This window comes from Antechinus flavipes, chromosome 2 (genome assembly GCF_016432865.1).
Source record: "Antechinus flavipes isolate AdamAnt ecotype Samford, QLD, Australia chromosome 2, AdamAnt_v2, whole genome shotgun sequence".
Taxonomy (NCBI): domain Eukaryota; kingdom Metazoa; phylum Chordata; class Mammalia; order Dasyuromorphia; family Dasyuridae; genus Antechinus; species Antechinus flavipes.
The window spans coordinates 588209485-588229226 of NC_067399.1; the positions used below are offsets into that span (position 1 = coordinate 588209485).

The 19742-nt window shown below is 35.6% G+C and overlaps 1 protein-coding gene across 3 annotated transcripts; it reads right to left on the reverse strand.

Annotated features, from left to right (window-relative positions):
• Positions 1-5598: 5598 nt before the first annotated feature.
• On the reverse strand, positions 5599-18503 carry SMNDC1 (survival motor neuron domain containing 1). Of its 3 annotated transcripts, none has more exons than XM_051981384.1 (6): positions 18175-18503; positions 15557-15676; positions 10442-10584; positions 9847-10008; positions 8178-8331; positions 5599-6887 (listed from the first exon to the last, which is right to left on the reverse strand). In XM_051981384.1, exons 2-6 carry the CDS (start codon positions 15674-15676, stop codon positions 6750-6752), a joined length of 717 nt encoding a protein of 238 aa, XP_051837344.1. In that variant the 5' UTR covers positions 18175-18503; the 3' UTR covers positions 5599-6749. The 3 variants fall into 3 exon arrangements, with proteins under 3 accessions (XP_051837344.1, XP_051837345.1, XP_051837346.1); XM_051981385.1 differs by lacking the exon at positions 18175-18503 and adding an exon at positions 17583-17861; XM_051981386.1 differs by lacking the exon at positions 18175-18503 and adding an exon at positions 12495-12685 and having other exon boundaries at positions 15557-15654.
• Positions 18504-19742: the final 1239 nt, after the last annotated feature.

Below are 19742 nucleotides of genomic sequence, written 5' to 3' on the forward strand. Positions count from 1 at the left end.
CTTCCAGGACTTTACTGATCCTTCAGATGTGACTTTTCCCCCCCTCCTCAGATTGTCTTAGAACATTTTGTGCCGTTCCTTTGCCCCCATTATGTTCATAGGCTATTAATCATATAACTTAGTATTGGAAGGAATATTCAGGACCTTTTAGTATGAACAATCCTTAATTTTACAAATAGGCAAACTGAGACAAAGGAAAATTGTAACCTGCCAATGGTCAGACAACCAAGTAGCAGATTTAGGATTCCAACAACTTTCTGACTCTTAAATCATAGACTTTAAAAACTACACCACACTGACATTCTACTTGATGCTTGCAACTCTTAAATGAGGGAAGGAACTGGGATTTGCCATTTTTGTAGATCTATCACTCACACTTTGAATATGCTTGCATATTATTGTCACTGAACAAATGTTGAATTGAATCTAGTTTTAGGGTTATTTAGAGCTGCAGGAGTTCTTTGAGCTCATTAAGGAAAGCTTCTCATTTTACAGATGAAAGAGGCCCAAAGAAAAGTGATTGCCCATGATCACATTAAAACCCAGGTTTAATTTTTTTCTGGAATTAATTTAACCTAATTTGTAATATACTTTTAGCCCTACAACTTTTTAATTCACTTTAAGAGATGGTTCTTAATTTTTTTTTACATTAGTCATTTTCAGACATGCTGTCCCCAATCACCACCACCCAATGAGTCTTCCCTTTTTAAGAAAAGCAGTTTAGGAAAATGACATAGGAACTCTATCTGATGGCACATGCAATATTCTTACATTCATCACCCTCTTTCTAGAAAGGAGGGAGGTGCATTTCATCTCTTTGCCATTGCCAAGCCATTAAAATTATATAGCTTTCAGCTTGTTTTAGTATTCATTGATATTATTACAATCACGTATGTTGTTTTCTTAGTTCTGCTTACTTCTGCTTCATTTAATAGTCTTCTCATGTTTCTGTTAAAGTTTTTAATTGAATAATAGTGTGCCCGCTTAAGAGAATTCCAGAAGATCAAAACTTTTCTGATTTAATTTTAAACTTATTAAGAACATGAAAAGGAGGCTAATCATCACAGATATGGGAATTCACCAAAAACGGTGCAGAATTTGGGAGAATAATCTTTTTCGACAGTGAAAAATATAGAAATGAGACATCAAGAGATTTCCCTCTTTTGGATTCATGATTTTGTTCCCTCCTCAACTTCCTTAAAGGGCATAGTAAGCATCTTTTCTGAACCAAGAATCAGGACACATGACAAATCACATGTTTTATGATTTTCAAACAGGACTGAATTTTTAAGTTATAATCTATGGTCCTTGTAACCATTTAACACCTATTAAAGATGTAAGTAGAAAAGAATGCAAAAAAAAGTATACTGAAAAACTGACAAAAATGGGTAGTCTGGAAAGAGTAAAAAAAGTCAGGCAATAAATATTCACTAAGACCATAAATATGTACCAGGTATTGTTTTAAGTGCCAAGGATATAAAGAAAGTCAAGAGTCTCTGCTTCCTAGGAGCTCACAAACCAAATGGGAGAGACAACATGCAAATAATTATGTAGCAATAAGCTATAGACAGAATAAATATGAATTAATCAGCAGAGGAAAGGCACTAGAATTAAGAGGGAATGGGAAAGGCCTCCCAAAGAAGGTGGACTTTTAGTTGCAACATGAAGCCAGGGAAGCCAGGAAACTGAGATCCAAAAGAGAGAATTCCACTCAATGTGAACAGCCAGAGATAATGCCTGGAGTTGGGATATGCCATGTTTTGTTCAAGGAATAGTAATATAGTGGCAAGAATCGCTGAGTATGTGTTAAGGGTATAAGATACTATGTGAGAAGAATGGAAAGGTGTTGGGGTGGCAAGAGGTTATGAAGGACTTTGAATGTCTAACGGAAGATTTGATAATTGATTCTGATGATGATCACTTGAGCAGCTAAATGGAGAATGGACTGAAGAGGGGAAGAGACTTGTGGCAAGTAGGCCAATCAGCAGGTTATTGCTGATTCTGAAATGATGGAAAGATGGGAACCACAAGAGATGAAAAGAATGGAAAAGCCACTGTTGACTAAGCTACTAAATAGGGAGATAAAGGATTGCCTAACAGTGAAGGCCTAATTGGGATTATCTAACATATTTTAGTGGAGGCATTCAGCAGTTTTGTGATTTTCCTCCAAACTTCATTCAATAACACATGTACATGAGAGAAAGCAGTGAGTGATGGGAGTGATCCAAGCTGAGACTTGGCAGAGAAAGATTGGTAATAGAGGAAGGGCCAGGGGACTTGAGAGGACAGTGACGAGTAGAATTCACCATGAGGTAAATGAAGACAGGGAAAGAATTCAGCTAGCATAGGGATCATGCTCTGGGAAAAAAACTAAGATGTCCTCTCAATGAAGTCATGTTACAATGTGGATGAAGAACAAAGTTTGGTTTCAGAAGGCAAAGGGAGAGTTGGAAGTGCCAATATATTATAACCACCAATCAGGTACGAGGATTTGAATTCACAAGCATTAAATTGGTGCACTTCTGAGTTCTGGCAAAATCATGGGAATGAGGTAGGATATAGTTAAGTCATTGGAAATAAGTTGAACTGATATGTAGTAGTAGGGTGTTTAACAGAGTATCAATACATATTTTAAAGTTCCCTAGTATAAGGTCATTAGTTAAGAAGGAAAGATTGTGAACCAGACACTAAACTCACTGAAGAGACAACTGCTTCCAAGATTTTGGTTGGTTGGCAGATATAGAATGTTTCATTGTTTTCTGGTCATTTCCAACTTTTCATGAACCCATTTGGAGTTATTTTGTGCAAATACTGGAGTGGTTTTCCTTTTCCTTCTCCAGGCATTTTAAACATGATGAACTGAGGCAAACAGGACCAAGTGAGTTCCACAAGGTCGCATACTTATGTCTGAGGCTAGATTTGAACCCAGGAAGATGTGTTCCTGACTCCAGGCTTGGCACTCTTATCCACTGGGTTATCCAGCTGCCCCAAATTTAGATTTGAGTGAACCTCAAATGAGAGGTTATTGAGTCATGGTGTTAAGGTGGAGAACTCAAATGCAATAATGGGGAGCAAGGAATATTCAAACTTCTCTTAGATCCCCACTAAGCTGACAGGAATGAGTAAAAGTGTTCAATGACAAATTGAATACCTGGGGAACCTATCACCAGGAATGGTCCAGGTCTCAGTGAAAGCTAGATTAGAAGGGAATGGAAAAGATTCAAGATGAAAGTAAATTTGTTGCCTATGGAACAAACATTCCAGAAAACAGTGAAAGAAGTATCCCTTTGGGGCTGTGGATTGAAGGAAATGTCGATGAAAAATGGGGTTTAAATGACCTAAGGGATCAAAACCACTGAAATGGGGATAAAGTTGATGAGTATGGATACTTGGGTGAAAAGCCTAGGCAGAATTAGGACTAGAGAAATAGGATTTGTGAAAGGTTCCTGACTACGTCTCCAACTTTTCCTTACCATTTTTGGTCCCCATGGTTCAAAGAAGGAAGAGCAACTCCATACTCAAGATTTACACTGGCAAACGTTTAGCTCAGAGTAAGAAGCCAGACAGCACTGGTACAGGGACTGTTACTCCTAAGATACACAGCCACTCAGTGGGTCTGTGAAGTTAGCACATGGATTAAACTCCCACCTTGGAACACAAGATGACTTGGGCATTATCTGTAAAATGAGGATTGCAGACTAGATACACAATTTCTGAGGTTGCCTCCAGTTCCTAGGATTTTCTTGCCCCCAACCTGACAGCACTGACTAAAATGAATCCCAAAGACCAGATGCCATTTAACACAAACACCATATGATACAGCAACAGTAGGGGAAAGGAAGGGACTGAGCATTTAAGCAGCACCTACTTTCCAAAGATTATTTCATTTGATCTTCACAATAACTGAGATGGGCTTCACACATGTCTCCATGAAATGAAGAAACTGAGGCACACAGTAATTAAGCGACTTACCTGAGTCACATAATTAGTAGGCATCTATGTCTGGTTTTGAGCAAAGGTCTTTTAGGAAGAGTCCCAGTGCCTATTCTACAGAGCCACCTCATAGCACCATATAGCTTTAAAAGATTGACAAAGGACAGATGAAAAGGCTGAGTTTTTTTTTCCTTGTCACAATTTTTTAGCTCAGAATTTGACCTCCTTTGAGAAAAGAACTACAAAGGTCTGTATTACAGTTGGATATTCGATAGAGAACTTAAGAAAAATCCTCTCAACCCAGTAGCAAATAAGGGAAGAAATATTCAAGCCTCTTCTGGGGCAGGTGCTGGGGTTGCTGCCCAAGGTTCCATTAACCTCTCACTTTTAGACAGGAGGATCAATCTCCTTACAAGTCCCTGATTATCTGCAGTCATCACTGGTGCAATACAGACAAAAGGCTACAAACAACCTGATAACAAAATTTCCCATCTCCAAGAGAGGCTTTGTTTCTATTTCTTTCCTCTGCCTTTTTCAAGTATGGCTTTAGAATGTAAGGCTCTCTATATAGTTTTGCATATCCTAGAATATAGATACAGCATCTATTACAGAATGATATTATTAGTTCAACTCTAACAGTTAAAAAACCATCTACCAAATGCTAAAAAAGTCAAGGCTGGTAATATAAATAATAAGGGAACTACTGGAACATAGCTAAAAAAAAATCTCTTCTAAAGGTCATACATAAGTAAATATAAGAAGGTAGGATTAAATTATATCTTGTTTTTGAAGATTTAGATTTCATTGTTATTTTTCATCCTTCTTTAAATATATATATTATATATATATATATATATATATATTATACATATTCATGTAACCAAAACCAAAACAGATACAGAACAAGAAAGGAGGATCCAGAATGTGAGAGGAAGAATCATGGGAAAGACCCCAGAAGTCTTTAGAGGTTTCAACTGAAATAATACAAGTACAGAAATATGTAGTATAAGCTACTTCCAGAGAAAACACATAAAGATCTAATCTACAGAGAAATCATTTTGAGTAGGCAAAACTACACAAATTTCTCTTAAATCCAATGGCTTAAAAAATGATTTAGTCATAATCATATATGACATCCATAAGATTTGCAGTTTGTTTGCAATACAAAGGCTTTCTTGCTATTCATCTCTTCTCTAGTTAGGCTTGTGCTTCTCTGTTTAAGCATATTTGGAATTTTCTATCTCAACTTTCTCTCTAGTCCATTTGTTCTGCATGACTTGCCTATGGTAACATAAAAAGGTCTCTTTCTCCCACAATTGGTAGGAGAGGAAATTCTTTCTTTTAACTCATTCAGAGGGGCAGTTGTCATTTTGAAACATGAAATTTGCCATTTTCCTTCCCATTTTTCTGCCATGAATCTTCAACAAAAGTTCTTTAAATCACCTATGTCCTTTCCTCCCCAGAGCCACAATCTCTAAGACCCCAATGTTTCTTTCTAAAAAACAGAATTTATAAGGATGAGTCCCATATTTATTAAAAGAAACAATTATTATCATCATCAGGCATCAAAATCTTCTATAGCTAAAATGTATGTCATATTCAGTCTTAAATGCTAGAATCAAGTCTTGAGGAACTCATGACTTGTCTTCTTTTCTACACACATGCTAGAGATTTTAAAAACACTTTATTTAATAAAAGTTAAACATACAAAACTGAAATTAACACATTTGTCATAAAAATCACCATCTTCCATTAATAGGAAGTACCTTTTTTCTATGCATGTCATTCTAAACTATCAGTTGCATATATTAGCTTGAACTGAATGCAACTCAGGTAATTGTGATGGTCACTTGCATCAATGAATGCTGACAACCTGATCTAGTTAACAAAAATTACAAACTCAGCTACATGAACATAATATACAAGGAAATTATGGTCAGATTAATGCACAAGATATACAGTAGAATTTAATGGTGAAACATTCAGAGTACTCTTGTTCATTAATTCAGCCTTAGTCTTTACAAAAATAATATCTACATTGTATACAGGGCTATACATTAGCTTTTTTTTTTCTCATATAAACATTACACATCCAAAGGTGGCACCACTACCAGAAGTGAAAGTCAACGGAGGAGAAAAGCAAACAGGTACAAAACTTATAAAAGGTAGCTGGTCTTCAACATGGTTTCTCACACAAAATAAAGTCTCAATGAAAAGTGTAAGAGGACTGAAGTCATTCCAGAAAAGGCTAGAGACTCAAGAAGGTATTGGGGGTAGGGAAAGGGAGGGGAAATTTCACAACAAACTTTGCCATCCACAAATGGATCTGTATCTAGGCATAATTTGATGATAACAATTAGGGTATAAACTGAAATTAGAACAAGTTGGAAAGAACAAATCTGCTTGGCAAGATGGTGATTTACCATGAAGCTCCAAAGGCTGATGGAATACGATGGCAAATTCAAAGCATTTGAAAGTTGCAAGTTATAACTTGGAAAGGTTACAATTCTTAGGTATGTGGCAAAGTCTGATATCTGGAAGGTAAACACTTCATCTAAGTGCTGAATTTAGGCAGCGTCTGTCTACAAAAGTTGCATTACAGGATATATTCTGGGGGAAATGGTAGTAATGAAGAAAGTCAACTGAAAAGCAGTTATCAAATGCAATTTCTTCAAGTCTCAGTCTATTGTTTGAAGTCGGATAATGATGACAATGGTCTCTTCCTTACTATCTAACAAATAATTTACCTTTAGAAAAATATAAGGATAAAAAGGTAAATGTAAAGCCCTGCAGAGATGAAATCCACCAGTTTCTGATTACTGAGGCATCAAGTGCCTGACATTGTATTTAGAGGTATCCTGATACTGTGTCATGGGTTTATCGGCAATTCCACAAGTTCCTACTCCAACTTTGCCAGTTACACTCTCAGGTGAGGCAAAAATACTCCTTTTTACCTAAGGGGGAAAAAAAAATTCCTGATTAGCCTTAGGTAAAATGCAATTCTTAAATTTAAATACTATATACATTTTAGGCTAATACACACACACACACACACACACACACACACACACACACACCCCCTACCAATTATGATAAACAAACACTGATGTCAAAGCTAGGCAAAGAAAAGTTTCCAGATACAGGGAACTTCAGTTTGGGTGAGACATGAAGAAGCAAGTGTTAAATGTCATAGGCACTGATTAAATACTTCTTTCTTAAATTAACTAAGTCCTCATAAGTTATTATTCAATTTTATATTGGGAAATTTAAATTTATACCTGCTAGAATCATGACTATGAGTTTAATGGAGGCCAGTCACTTACAATTTAAATTCTGGGTTGCTCTGCTTTTTGATAATTGAAAAACAAACTTCACTAGGAAAAAAAAGCCCCTCTACTATATGAACTATATATTAAGCAATGACAACTATTCTATGTAGAAATACTTTAATTCCTATATGTGATCTTAAAATATCATGGTCAAAGGATTTGGGGTTAGAAGGCAACTTAGTGATTATTTAGTATAGTATCCTCATTTTACCCATAACACAGAGACAGAGTGGTAAGCACGTCAATTACTTCACAGGACAAAAGCAAAAGGTGATCTCAGAAGTCATCAAGTCCAAATCCCTTTCTTGAGGTCAAACAGGCAGTAAGCTTCAGAGGCCACATATTAACTCAGATCTTCTGACTTCTATATTTTTCATTTATTTTTTTTTCATTTTTATTTTTTTATGTTCACATAGCTAAAATGTAAACTCAAATCTTGATTCGAAATCTAGTATTCTACTGCCTTAAACTACACTGCAGCTGTTTCCCCATCCTTTAATGTATACTTTTGAGTATGAGTAAAAGATACTAAGTATTAGTGTGAAACTAAGTGAAGACATAATTATAATCTGGGAGAGAGAGAATAGATACTTAGAAAAACAGGTAAAACACAGCATTACTTAATCATATGTTGTATAGTACAGTAAATCTCCTTGTGCAAAACATTTTCCAAGTTTCACATTTTAGAGAAGGAAAATGTCTTGGACTCATGTATTACCCCAAAGAAGTCTTTTTAAGATATCAAGAGATTTTCAAAGGGGATTTATCCTCCAGTTCAATTTACTAAAGTTAAATAAGAAAAAAGTTATTAATTTTTATATTTCTTGCAGAATCTTATCATTTTCTACAAAGATTCTTTTAAAAATAGCTGTTTCATTTTTGGAAAAACAAAGCATAATAAAACAACCTACTAACCTGGCCTTTTTTATTTTTAGAATAGGCTCTATTGTTGAACTGTTGCCATTTCACCTTCTGATCCTCTCTTTCCTGTTCAAGTTCTTTTATTCTTTGAGCTTTTTTCAATGCCTTCTTCTTTTTATATTCTCGTTGCTGGGCAATCATTTCTTTTCTATATGAAAAGAAATAAGATGTCAATGCTGAATTCAGTGACTATTAAAAAAAAGTCATGTGTAAATAAAAGTCATTAATTCACCCAAACCAATGCCAATCAAAAGCAACAATTTAAAACTTTTCCTTAGCCAAACGATGTCTGTGTATATAAATACAATCTCAATTATCTGATAATTGAATCTAATAATTAACATTTCATTTGATCACACAATTCTTGCTACTATGTATTTGAATAAAGTATTAATTTTTTACTGGCAGTCAAGTCGTATCAGACATTTTCTAAAGAGAAGTAGTAGATAGTAAGAAATCCCTCCAAAGTATGTATGTATGTATGTATGTATATATATATATATATATATATATATATAGGAAAACACAGTAAAATTTCTTCATCTGCATAAGCAAATATTGTTATCAAAAAGAAAAACTAATCTCTTCACCCATTTAGAGTTTATAAATATATCATCAAAGTAATTATGTAGATTTTTTTTTACTTTGAATACAGTTCAGAAATAACAAAGTTTATGATAATTGTTACTTAGATTTTAGATTTTTCACTAACTGAATAATATAAGTCAATAAAGAAAAATAAGGGAACAGCTATATCCTGAACCCCAGAGCCTAAAAAGGGGCCAAAAAACCCTGAGAATTGGAACATGACAAATTAAGAGTAAGGCAAAATAAAGACTGTGATGCTTCACCAAGATTTACTTTAAATGGCTCTAAGACACTAATGTCTCAAATCTATTGAAGTACCAACTTGTTCTGTTAAATTCTGATGTTCACTTCTTAATTCTGCTCTTTGCTTGGCCCCAAAGAGGGAAAAAATGGGACTAATGGGAAAACTATAGGGAAGAATTTATTTCTATGATGGCACAACATCCTAAAAATTAGAGCTAACCAAAAGAAATGGAATGTCTAGGGAATAGAATAACCCCTTGGCTTTTAAGATCTTAAAGTAAAATCTAGGTTACAGTCACTTGTCAAGGATTAAATCCAAATATTAATTAAATGGCTACTATATGTAAGGTACTAGTGAGCAACTGTGTTCTCCCTCCCCAAATAATTGCAATCTCTACTCTCAAGGAACTGTGAAAAATTCATGCTTCAGATAGAGAGGTATTCCTACTTGAAAAAATTTTAATTCTATGAAATCCAACATTAGCATTGGTAAATCCTAATTTAAAAATTCTCATTTACTCTTAGGAATCAAAAAGATAAACTAACTTGTAGTCAAGTTAACACATTTTTTGCTTTAAACTCTTGTGACTTAACATTAAATGTTACAGAAACATATTTTCTGATGGAAATGTGTCACCTAGTCAAAATTCCACACCAATTTGGAAAGATTTTCTACCCAATCACCAAGACAATGGGAAATGAGTTAGAGTAAAAAAAAAAAAAATTCTGCCTCAACCACAAATATTCTGATTACTGTTAGTACAAAAGAACTCAAATGGATAAAACACAACCTAATTTCATTATGTCACAAATTCATCACTTGATCACTTACTTTGACATGGGCTTATTTCCACTGTCTTCTTTTGCCTTCCTTCCTTCTTCCACTGGCTTCAAATTTAGTAGAGGTGTGACTTCAGCATTACCATAACCAGCAAATGTGATGGCAGCAGTCCCATTTTCTTCATCTATCTCCTCAATCTCTGCTTCATAACACCTGTAAAGATATCATGGCTGTAAGCAGGTGAGTAAAGGTTTGGTACTCAACCTCATAAGATCTATACTGCAGTCTCTCAGCTATTATATAGGAAGCTAAAATAAATCTTCCATAATCAACATAAAAATAGCATATATTTCAGAAAAGTCTGAGATGGTCTATTACTCTCAATAAGAGCTTACATTAAGTTTAAAACTACAATCTAGGGGAAAAGTGGCTTGGGCTATCTTATTAAACTGCCAAGCTAACATAATCCATTCCTCTCTTTATAAGAAAATATAAAATTGAAAATTATCACTGATTGTTATCTATCTAGAGTAAAATTCGCTAGAGAGAGGAATTCAATTGGAGTAGCTTAAACTTAATGAAAATTTCTTACCATTGTATTGTAATAATTCATGTTACAGTTAGAGAAGTTTGTTTCTACACTTACTGTCCATCTTCACTCCAGACTGCCATACATTTGTCTCCTACTTTCCAGGAGTGAGTAGGCTGAGCAGAAGCAAAACTGTCTGAACTCGCAAGGGTTTCCGAAGGTTGGGTTGAAAGAAGATCTTTGGTTAGTTCTATAACTTCCTATAGGGAAAAGCAAAAGTGATATAACACATTATTATTCTTTTGATTAGTTCTATCAATGATTCTCAAGCAGAAGAAACTCAAGAAACACATCAAACTTTGAAAACCCCTTTATCTATAAACATTAATGAAAATGGACTATACTTAAACATATACCTATATAAAATATCACATTTTATATAGCATATTAAAAGTGACTATGTTAGCAGATCACTGTTTCCTAAGGAACAGAAATAGGATCAACATTCAAAAGGGAAACATAATTGGTATGTCTTTTAATGTGACTGTCCTATTTAAAAGAGGTTACCAGGTAATAGTACTGACTGAATTGGAATGAAGTTTGGCATCCCTTCCTCCCTCCTTCCTCCCCCTCTGCAAAAAACAAAACAAAACAAAACAAACAAAAAACCAAAATGTCCAAAGAGCACTCGAAGCAGCCTTATTAATATCAAAATATGTCAACACACGCTAAATGTTTTACCAAGATATCCATGAAGTTACATCGGTAATAGATAAAAGTCAGCTCTCTCCTACTTGCCCAGCAAAGGTAAGGAAATCATATTTTTCAAAACAACTTAAGGCATTTTAGTTCCATAATAACCATGCAATTTAGCACAGATTCATAAAAAGGTATTAGGTGGGGTTTAAAAGCAATCAGGGAATAGATGAGCAATCATTTGTTAATAGTTGCTCTGCTACTTCAGGCTAAGATAGATACTGGTATTAAAAAAACATTAAGTATTTGAAAAAATTACTGAGAACAGATGCATTTTAAATCTATCTTCTAGATGTTCCAGATGAACAAATTTACTCTGCATCAACTTTATCTAATTTATAATTTTTAAAACTCTGCTTAACTAGCTATAAAGCATCAGAACACAAATACTTCTAGCAAATGTGCACATTAACAATATGTTCCAATGCCACATATAAGTATTATTTTAAATATTATCTTGAGGGCCTAGGGTGAGAAGTCAGAGAAGTTATATCAGTACTGAGTTTCTTCTGGCTCTTACTATAGTTGATTATGGTGGTTTTTATTGAATAGACAAAAAACCTAAACATTATTTTGCACCTCAAGTTTCCAAATCTTCCTGGCTACTCTTAACAGATTTCTATTTGATATTTTCACTTTGGTATAAAGTAATATCAAACCCTTGAAGAAAGGTAAAATTTTGAGCATAAAAGCAAAGATTCAGATGCCTTCAGTAAAAGAAAAATAAAAGCTAAAAACAGTGTAGTTATATACTAAAGAAATTCTGTTACCAAGTAGCTATACAAATAGCTTTTAATAATAACAACAATAAAGCTTTTTTATGGATAAAACAAAATTTAAAATTTTGTTATATACTTGATTTAGAGGAGTTAAATGAACTAGCCTATTCTTCATAGCCGGCCACTTAAGTACTAGGAATAGAACCCAGAAAACTTATTTGTATTGCCTTTTTATTCCCTAATCAATGAACTATACTAATTTCTGGCTCTTTTGGATTATCTCAGAGTAAAAAATAAAATAAAATAAAAAACAAACAAATTTTTTAAAAAAATCAACTCAATCTAAATGTCCCACATTTAAAAAGTACATGTATAGTGACCTCATATTAGCATAACAATCTTTTGTTTATTTCATGATAAAGAGGTATTGTCAATAAAGAGAGGCCCTGAAAAGCTATAACTGTTAAAAGAGAAATCAAAATTCACAGAGCTCAACTCTGAAATGATCAAAATTCTACATGAAGATTGTTTTCCCCCCAAAAAAGGTTTACCTAGTGTCTTTTTAAATTTGCCAATATTTGAATCCTTATTTCACACACACACACTTCTAAATGCTTTCCCCAATTGTGCATGTGGACCAAGGTATTAGAAATAGAAAGTATTTTATGTATGAGGGAGTTCTTGAAGGTACATACCATTAATTAACTTTTCCTCCCCCATGTCTGAGTTCTGAAACTGCTCCTTCATTGACAGATGGGCAGCAGTTACAGTAATCGGCAATTCCAGGAAGCATCAGGAGTTGTGATATACATATCAGCAGGTCAAAGGGGGTGCACCCAAGCACTGTGCTTACTGAAGGAAGGCGTTTCGGGGATGCAGAGAGCCACTGTAATATATGAGACAGGTGACTTGACCCCTGCCTCCTTTAGAACCAGCTTATTTAGCAAAACAGCTTAATATATAGACTATTTCTGTGAATATCCATAGACTTACTGGGCAGCACACCTAGAAGTTACTATACTCACTTTATTTGAAGGGAAAAGAGAATGTAAAGTATGACTTACAAAGATTAATTTGCTGCCTGCAGAGTAATTTTACTGGCCATAATAGACAGCACTTAAAAGGACAAATAGAGAAAATTCAATGGCAAGAAGAAAGCCAAGACATTAAAAGAAAAGTATAAAAGGACATCTCATGTGACAAAGCATCAAGTGAACGGATGGTAGAAAATTAAAAACCAGGTCAAGTTCAGTAAAAGAAAAAAAAAGTGGAAGTTGTGAAATGATTTGAATACGTAAATGCAAAAAAATGAAAATACCAAAAAACTCAATGAAGAGGAACAGAATTTAAATAGATTTCTTAAAACCAACTGTTAAGGGAATAATGAAATACTAAATGCTGCAATTTAAACTCTAATTGTATAGTTTCAAAGAGAGGAACAAATCCATATATTTCTCAGAACCTTTTGTCTTAAAAGATAAAACTCATCTTTGAACAATTGTTTCATTACTAATGGGCCTGTATTTTGCAGTAATGTGACATTTTTTTACATATTAGAAAGCAGGAGGAAAAAAGACCTATTGCTCTAATTTTAAGATAATTTATATAACATGGCTGAATGAGGAACTAGAACTTAACTCTCTTAAATGAGTTTTTAAAATTAAAGATTCTACAATAAAAAGATTATATTGCTGGATAGCTAAAATTAGTACAAATGACACTGGCATAAGGCAGTTTTGCCTTGGACTTTGTTAGAGTACATTTTTCATGGAAATAAAGGAAAGACCTCACTTAAAAAAAAAAAAAAAAAAAGGTTTTCACCTATAAACACTATCCCACAGCACAGCTTCTAAGGACATTAAAGCTAACTTTACAACATTTTTATCTTCTTCAAAGTTTCTAACATGGATCTTTTAAAATGGGTTATTCATGAGGCAGGTAGGTAGTACAGTGGATAGAGCATCAGCCCTGAAGTCAGGAGGACTTGAGTTCAAATCTGGCCTCAGACACTTAACACTTCCTAGCTATGTGACCCTGGGTAAATCACTTAACCCCAACTGCCTCAGCAAAAATAAATAAAATAAAATAAATCGGGTTATTCATTACTCAATGGTAGGCACTAATTTTAGGCATACTGCTTTAATGCCTTATCTATCAATTACCTTTTATTTTTAAAAATAAAAAAGGAATGTTTCTGACAAAATGATATATATTGAAGAAAGGGAAACTATGAATTATTGATAATATGTTAATTAAATAGATTTCACAAGATAAACATTTGGTTAGTATATCAATTTTATCTTTAATACCCACACCTGTCCATATGTTATATGGAGCATCACAGATAAGGATAGTAGGTATGAATACAGAAGGGAGGTACAAGAAGGATTTATCTTCCTCAGTCTTTGTACTTTTCCTCTTCCCAAAAATATGCAAATCTGACTTTTACATAAATTAAGCCAAATTATGTATTTTTTTCCGTAAAAGCACACTACTTTTAATTTTAAAAGTTCACTTATTTATGTCCATATTTAGAATTTATTATAAGGAAACAAAGCATCTCAGATGAATTCTTTAAGACCTCATACTCTGGAACATATTTAGAATAAAAACTTTAATTTTTATATCAGCATTGAGGATACCAGCAAACCGTTATAGAATTTTACATGAATTGATTTTGTTAACAGGGTTGAAACTGAAGATGAGTGATAGGTGGAAGCATAAAAACAACTGTTTAAAGATGTATCTCTGACTCAAGAAGGAAACAATTTCATTCTAAATATACTTCTAAAAAATTATAAAACTCAAAGATGTAGCTATTTGAAAGATGAAAACTCACACTTTTAATAGCTTACCCTTTAAAAATGAATGCCAAATTGCATAATTGCAATTTAAATTGCAAGTACACTTCTAGCTAAGCAGTAAAGTATTTTCTTAGCTTTCTTAAAAATTCAACTTATAGAAAAGGCATGGGTAATAACTTGCTAGTAAGCGTAAGGATTAGGGATTTATAAAAACCTTTATGAACTATAATTTGCAATATACTATGACATCAATTTAGTTACTAGTCAAAAAAGTTGGACTGCCAACAACACAGCGTTTGTAATCTGCAAATGACAAATGAACACACCATAAACTCTAACCTTTAAGTTCAGAAGTGTAACATTTCCTATTCAGAAAAAAAACCACTCTGAAAGATACATTGCTACAATTTACTTTCAAAGAAGTAACAAAAAAGCAGAAGCTTTGAGTAGTAAAACTCCACTGGACTTAGAGTTAAAATTTTTTAGTTAAATTCCAGTTTTAAGTTTTAATATGTGACTAGTTCAGTCTTGCTGACAATCCTTTTGAACATATATACTGATTTACTATTAATTTATTTCTTAAAGAATAAACCTAGATGTTGCAATTTTTAAAGATGTGCACTTTTCCCAAGAGTTCTTAAAAATCTAAAACCCACAATTTTTCTTTCAGATCTTATGCTCTTTTTAAAAAAAAAAAAATATATATATATATATATAACAAATATGAAGGAAAACATTTTAAAACTTTGGAAGAGGTCCTCATTTTGCCTTTATGCAATTCCATCCAAATGTATAGCAACATTAACTATGCAAACCTTCTTCAATAACAAGTTGTTTTTTATGTTGGTGTTTTTTGATGTGTCTGTGCCTCTAGTAAAAAGTATAACTATATGGAAATTAGAATCAGGAGTGCAATTTTTCAAGCAATATTTTCTGGTGTCCCCCATACTCACTTGCAAATCTTTTTTCAATTTTAGCAAGTCTTCATTTTCTCCATTCCCAGATAATGCTGCTTCAACTTGTTGAAGCTGAGCCTTGTAGCTAGCCAGCTGCTTTGCTAGATCTTCAGACATCTTCAAGAAAGGGGAAAGGAATATTAAAATATAAATACAGAACCAATATAACACAATAAAATGACACAATTAGATTTTTAAAAAAATTTCCTGAAGGAGAATACCTTCACAATACCTCAAAATAACTGTCAATTCTTTATTATAGCTTTTTAAAATAAGTTTTTACAATTATCTCCACCTTAATTTTTTTAAGGAAAGGGAAAGCAGAAACTTGGGGGAGGGGGGAGAGAATTAGAAGATGATTGACTGGTTTCTAGCACTAACTTATTACTATAAAACATTGGGCAAATAAAGTCCCTCTGGGTGGGAGGGGGGAGAGAATTAGAAGATGATTGACTGGTTTCTAGCACTAACTTATTACTATAAAACATTGGGCAAATAAAGTCCCTCTGGGTCTCAGTTTTCTCATTTGTAAAATAAAACTGGACTCAACCTATGTTCTCTTCCAAATCTGAGGGACTATGGATTTTTTTTTTAGCCTAACTTTATTTAATACCTCTAAAACAGATACCATCTACCTACATTTGTAAAATAAAACTGGACTCAACCTATGTTCTCTTCCAAATCTGAGGGACTATGGATTTTTTTTTAGCCTAACTTTATTTAATACCTCTACTCTAAAACAGATATCATCTACCTACAACATTTACCCAGTTTTTGATAATATAACTCAACTGTTGAAAAAAATTTTAGAGGCCTCAAGTATATAATATAAAACTCCATCATCTAGATGTAAACTACCTTTCCAGTCCTATTTCATTATTATTTCTACTAATTGTTTCTCCAATTTTGTAAGGCAGACATTAATCTCTTACTTTACAGCCTTCACACAGGTCATTTCTCTTACCCAGAATGCATTATCTTCCTCATTTCTACAAGTTGGAATACTCACATTTCAAAGTTTTACCAAATATGCTACTTTGCTCTATAAAGTCTTCTATGACCCTCTCCCAAATCAAGTGTGTTCTCTTCCCCCTCAAATTGTAATGCCTTACATTCATATGCTCTCTCTACATACATTATGTGTTTATATATGTACAATCCTATGAACTAAGATACTTAATCTCATTTATAAGGTTCAGAGAGGTGAAATGACTTATGTTCACTGGTAATACATGTGCTAAAGCAAAATATGTACAGAGATCTTTTCTGATCCAATGTAAGCATTCTTGACTGAATTTTTCCTCTGTCCCATGCAGTGTGACACATTTTAAGCTTAGCTTGTATAGATGTCATTTTTCATGTGTTTCTATCACTACAATCTAACACAACACCTTGAACAGAATTTCAAATGAAAGTCTGAATTGCCTTATATTCCTGATCTTACATTAAGAAACAGGTATACAAAGAAATATGAAAATGGTGGTATCTAAAGGGATCTGGGGATTAAAACCAAATAAATCTTACAAACGTTTATTTATATTAAGTATTAGGCAAATATAAATACTTGGGTATTTGGAGTGAATGATGGCTCCCCTACTTACAACTCTCTAAATCTTTCAAGACTGGATTTAAAATGCCATCTTCTTTATAAAAGTTTTCCGATCTCAGCCCCTCCCAAATGAGGACGGGATCACTAAGTCCCAGTAGGCTAGTGCTTGCATCAGTACTTATCGCATCTTTCTTTATTCTATCAATATCTAGGCATAAAAGTAACCTTAGGAGGAAAAAAACAAAACAATTGAGGGCTGGATCAATGTATTTGTATCTCCACCAAGTGCCAACTCAGGACTTTACAAGTATAGAACTCTCAAAGTAATTTGTTGGGTTATGTTAGGCTGGTGCAAATGTGCAAAGCAAAAGCCAAGTAAGAAATAACAGTCTAAAGCCTAAAGAATTGTAAGCTTAAGTGGAGGTACACAAAAATAACTTGAATACAAAATGAGACGAATTATTTGCAAGAGACTTAGGTTCAGAGGCGGGGCCACTTCCCGATAGTAAGCTCTCCAACGAAAGGCACGCCTAGTTTTCTTACAATCCCAGGGCACCGATTGAAGGAAAGGCGAGTACTTTTGGACATCGATACAACAGCATACAACAAACAGGGCCCGAGAACCGGGGGTGGCTCCTCCTGCCCCAGAGCGTCGGGGCTTCAGGCCGCTGCCCCCATCTCCCTCTTAGTCGAAGTCTGTCCCTTCCCTTTCCCATATCCTCCCCTCCGCTGGAAAACACGTCGCTCTCCTTTCCCCCAGGGTCCCCAAGGGTCCCCGGCTTCCTCAGTCCCTAGGGCCGGCCCCATGGACTCTGGTTTCCCTGGACAACCAGCAGCTCCATCATAAGGCCAGGCCCCACAGAGTCAAGACTCCAGGCCTGGGACAGGCCGAGAGGATCTCAGTTTCCTCTCCTTGTAGAACAAGAAGCGGCCGCCTTTGGGCTGCGCTCATCCCGTCTCAAGCCAAGCCGACGAGGCCTCCTGCTCAGGCCTCGGTTTCCGCCCGACCCACAGTTGGCCTGACTAGGCCTCTTCCCTCCCGCCCGTCGCCTACCCGGAGGTTTACCTTTTATAGGGCCGGGGCCGGAGCCGGGGCCGGAGCCGAGACGGCGGCGGCAGCAAAAGATGGGGCAACGAGGCCAGACAATGACAGCGGCAGCAGCACCGGCTTTTTTCCTTAGCGGCGGCAACGGCGACGACTCGACCCGGGGGCAGAGAGGAGGAGGGTGTCGGTCGACGGGGAGGGGGAGGGGAAGAGCAGAGCGGGCTGGGGAAGAGAGGAAGAAGGGACGGAGACGCGAGGGAAATCTCGCGATATTTCTAACGCCTCGCGAGGCGACAGATGATTCGCGTGATTTTCCGCAGTGGATGCTGTCTCGGTTTTAGGCCTTTAGAGACTGCAAGGAGAGGAAGTGACTTAGAAGGAAAGTTACGGTTTGGTGGGGAGTAGGATGCATCTGCGTCACATCCTGTATTGAGTTGGCTGTGGTTGGAAGGTTGGGCGCCTTGTAGTTCGGAGGTGGCTAGGGTGAAGATTATTTCTTCCTGTCTCTGCTTTCCCTGATTGCGTTTGATTTTCTGTTTTGCCTTTGACATTGGGTCGGGAGTGCCCCCACTGTGTGGATTAGGAAATTGAGGCCCAAAGGGAGAGGAAGTAGTTTAAATTTGTGGGAAAGCTAAATCTCGTAACCTTCAGGCCAAGAGTAATCTGAGGGGTTTTCTGTTCAGAGGAGCCGACTTGGAGATTAAAGAGTGCGGTTTAAAGACCAAAAAATGAGGTGGGGGCTCCGTAAGCCCAGGAGGCCCAGAGTGCGTAAGACCAGGGGCCGAGAAACTTCTGTGGTGGGGGGAAGAAGACCTCTGACCCGGGAGCTAAGGGCCCTGGATTCTTACCCCCTTTCTGTAATTCACTAGTTTGGAGGCAAGATCTTCCCCAGTGAGAACAGGTTGGAATTGTGATCCTTCCGGATTCGGTCATTGTTAAGCTGGGTTTAGATGGCCTTGCCCGCGGTGCATGTTGAGTATGGAGTGATGATTTTTTAGTTCTTAGAAACGGTTGGGAACCTTTGGAGGAAACTTTTTAGCTAAGAGCCTCACCTGGCGGTCTTTGCTTGGCTAGAAGCTTGGGAACGTTTTGTGATCTGGGGAAAGAGGTCACTGGCCTACCTGTTATCCCTATCTGAATTAGATATCTTCTATTTCCAGAGTCGGCTCCACTTACTATAGTCCTGGTTTTTGTTGAATGAATGGGGGCTGGTGGATTAAGTTTAATGTCTGTTTTGAGGATGGTGGGAGGGAACGGAGAATTTTAGTTCAGGAACTCTTATCTTGCGGTATCTGTATCTAGTTTGGCTCCAAGAAGGATGCTTCTGTTCTGTTGAATTTTAGGTTGTTGCCTAAAATTGGGAAGTTCATTTCATTCACCAACAGCAGGGGGCAGCAGTGTGTAAGTAAATAATTAGCTGGCTTGGAGACGCTGAAAAAGACGTAATGATTGAAAGAACTTGGTGTTCTTTGCTATTTTTATTTTAGTTTGCCAAAAAAAAAAAAAAAAAGTCGAAGTTGATGATTTCTCTCATTGAGTACATAGTAGGTGACATGAGAGACTTGTTTGCTTAGCCAATAAAAACTTTG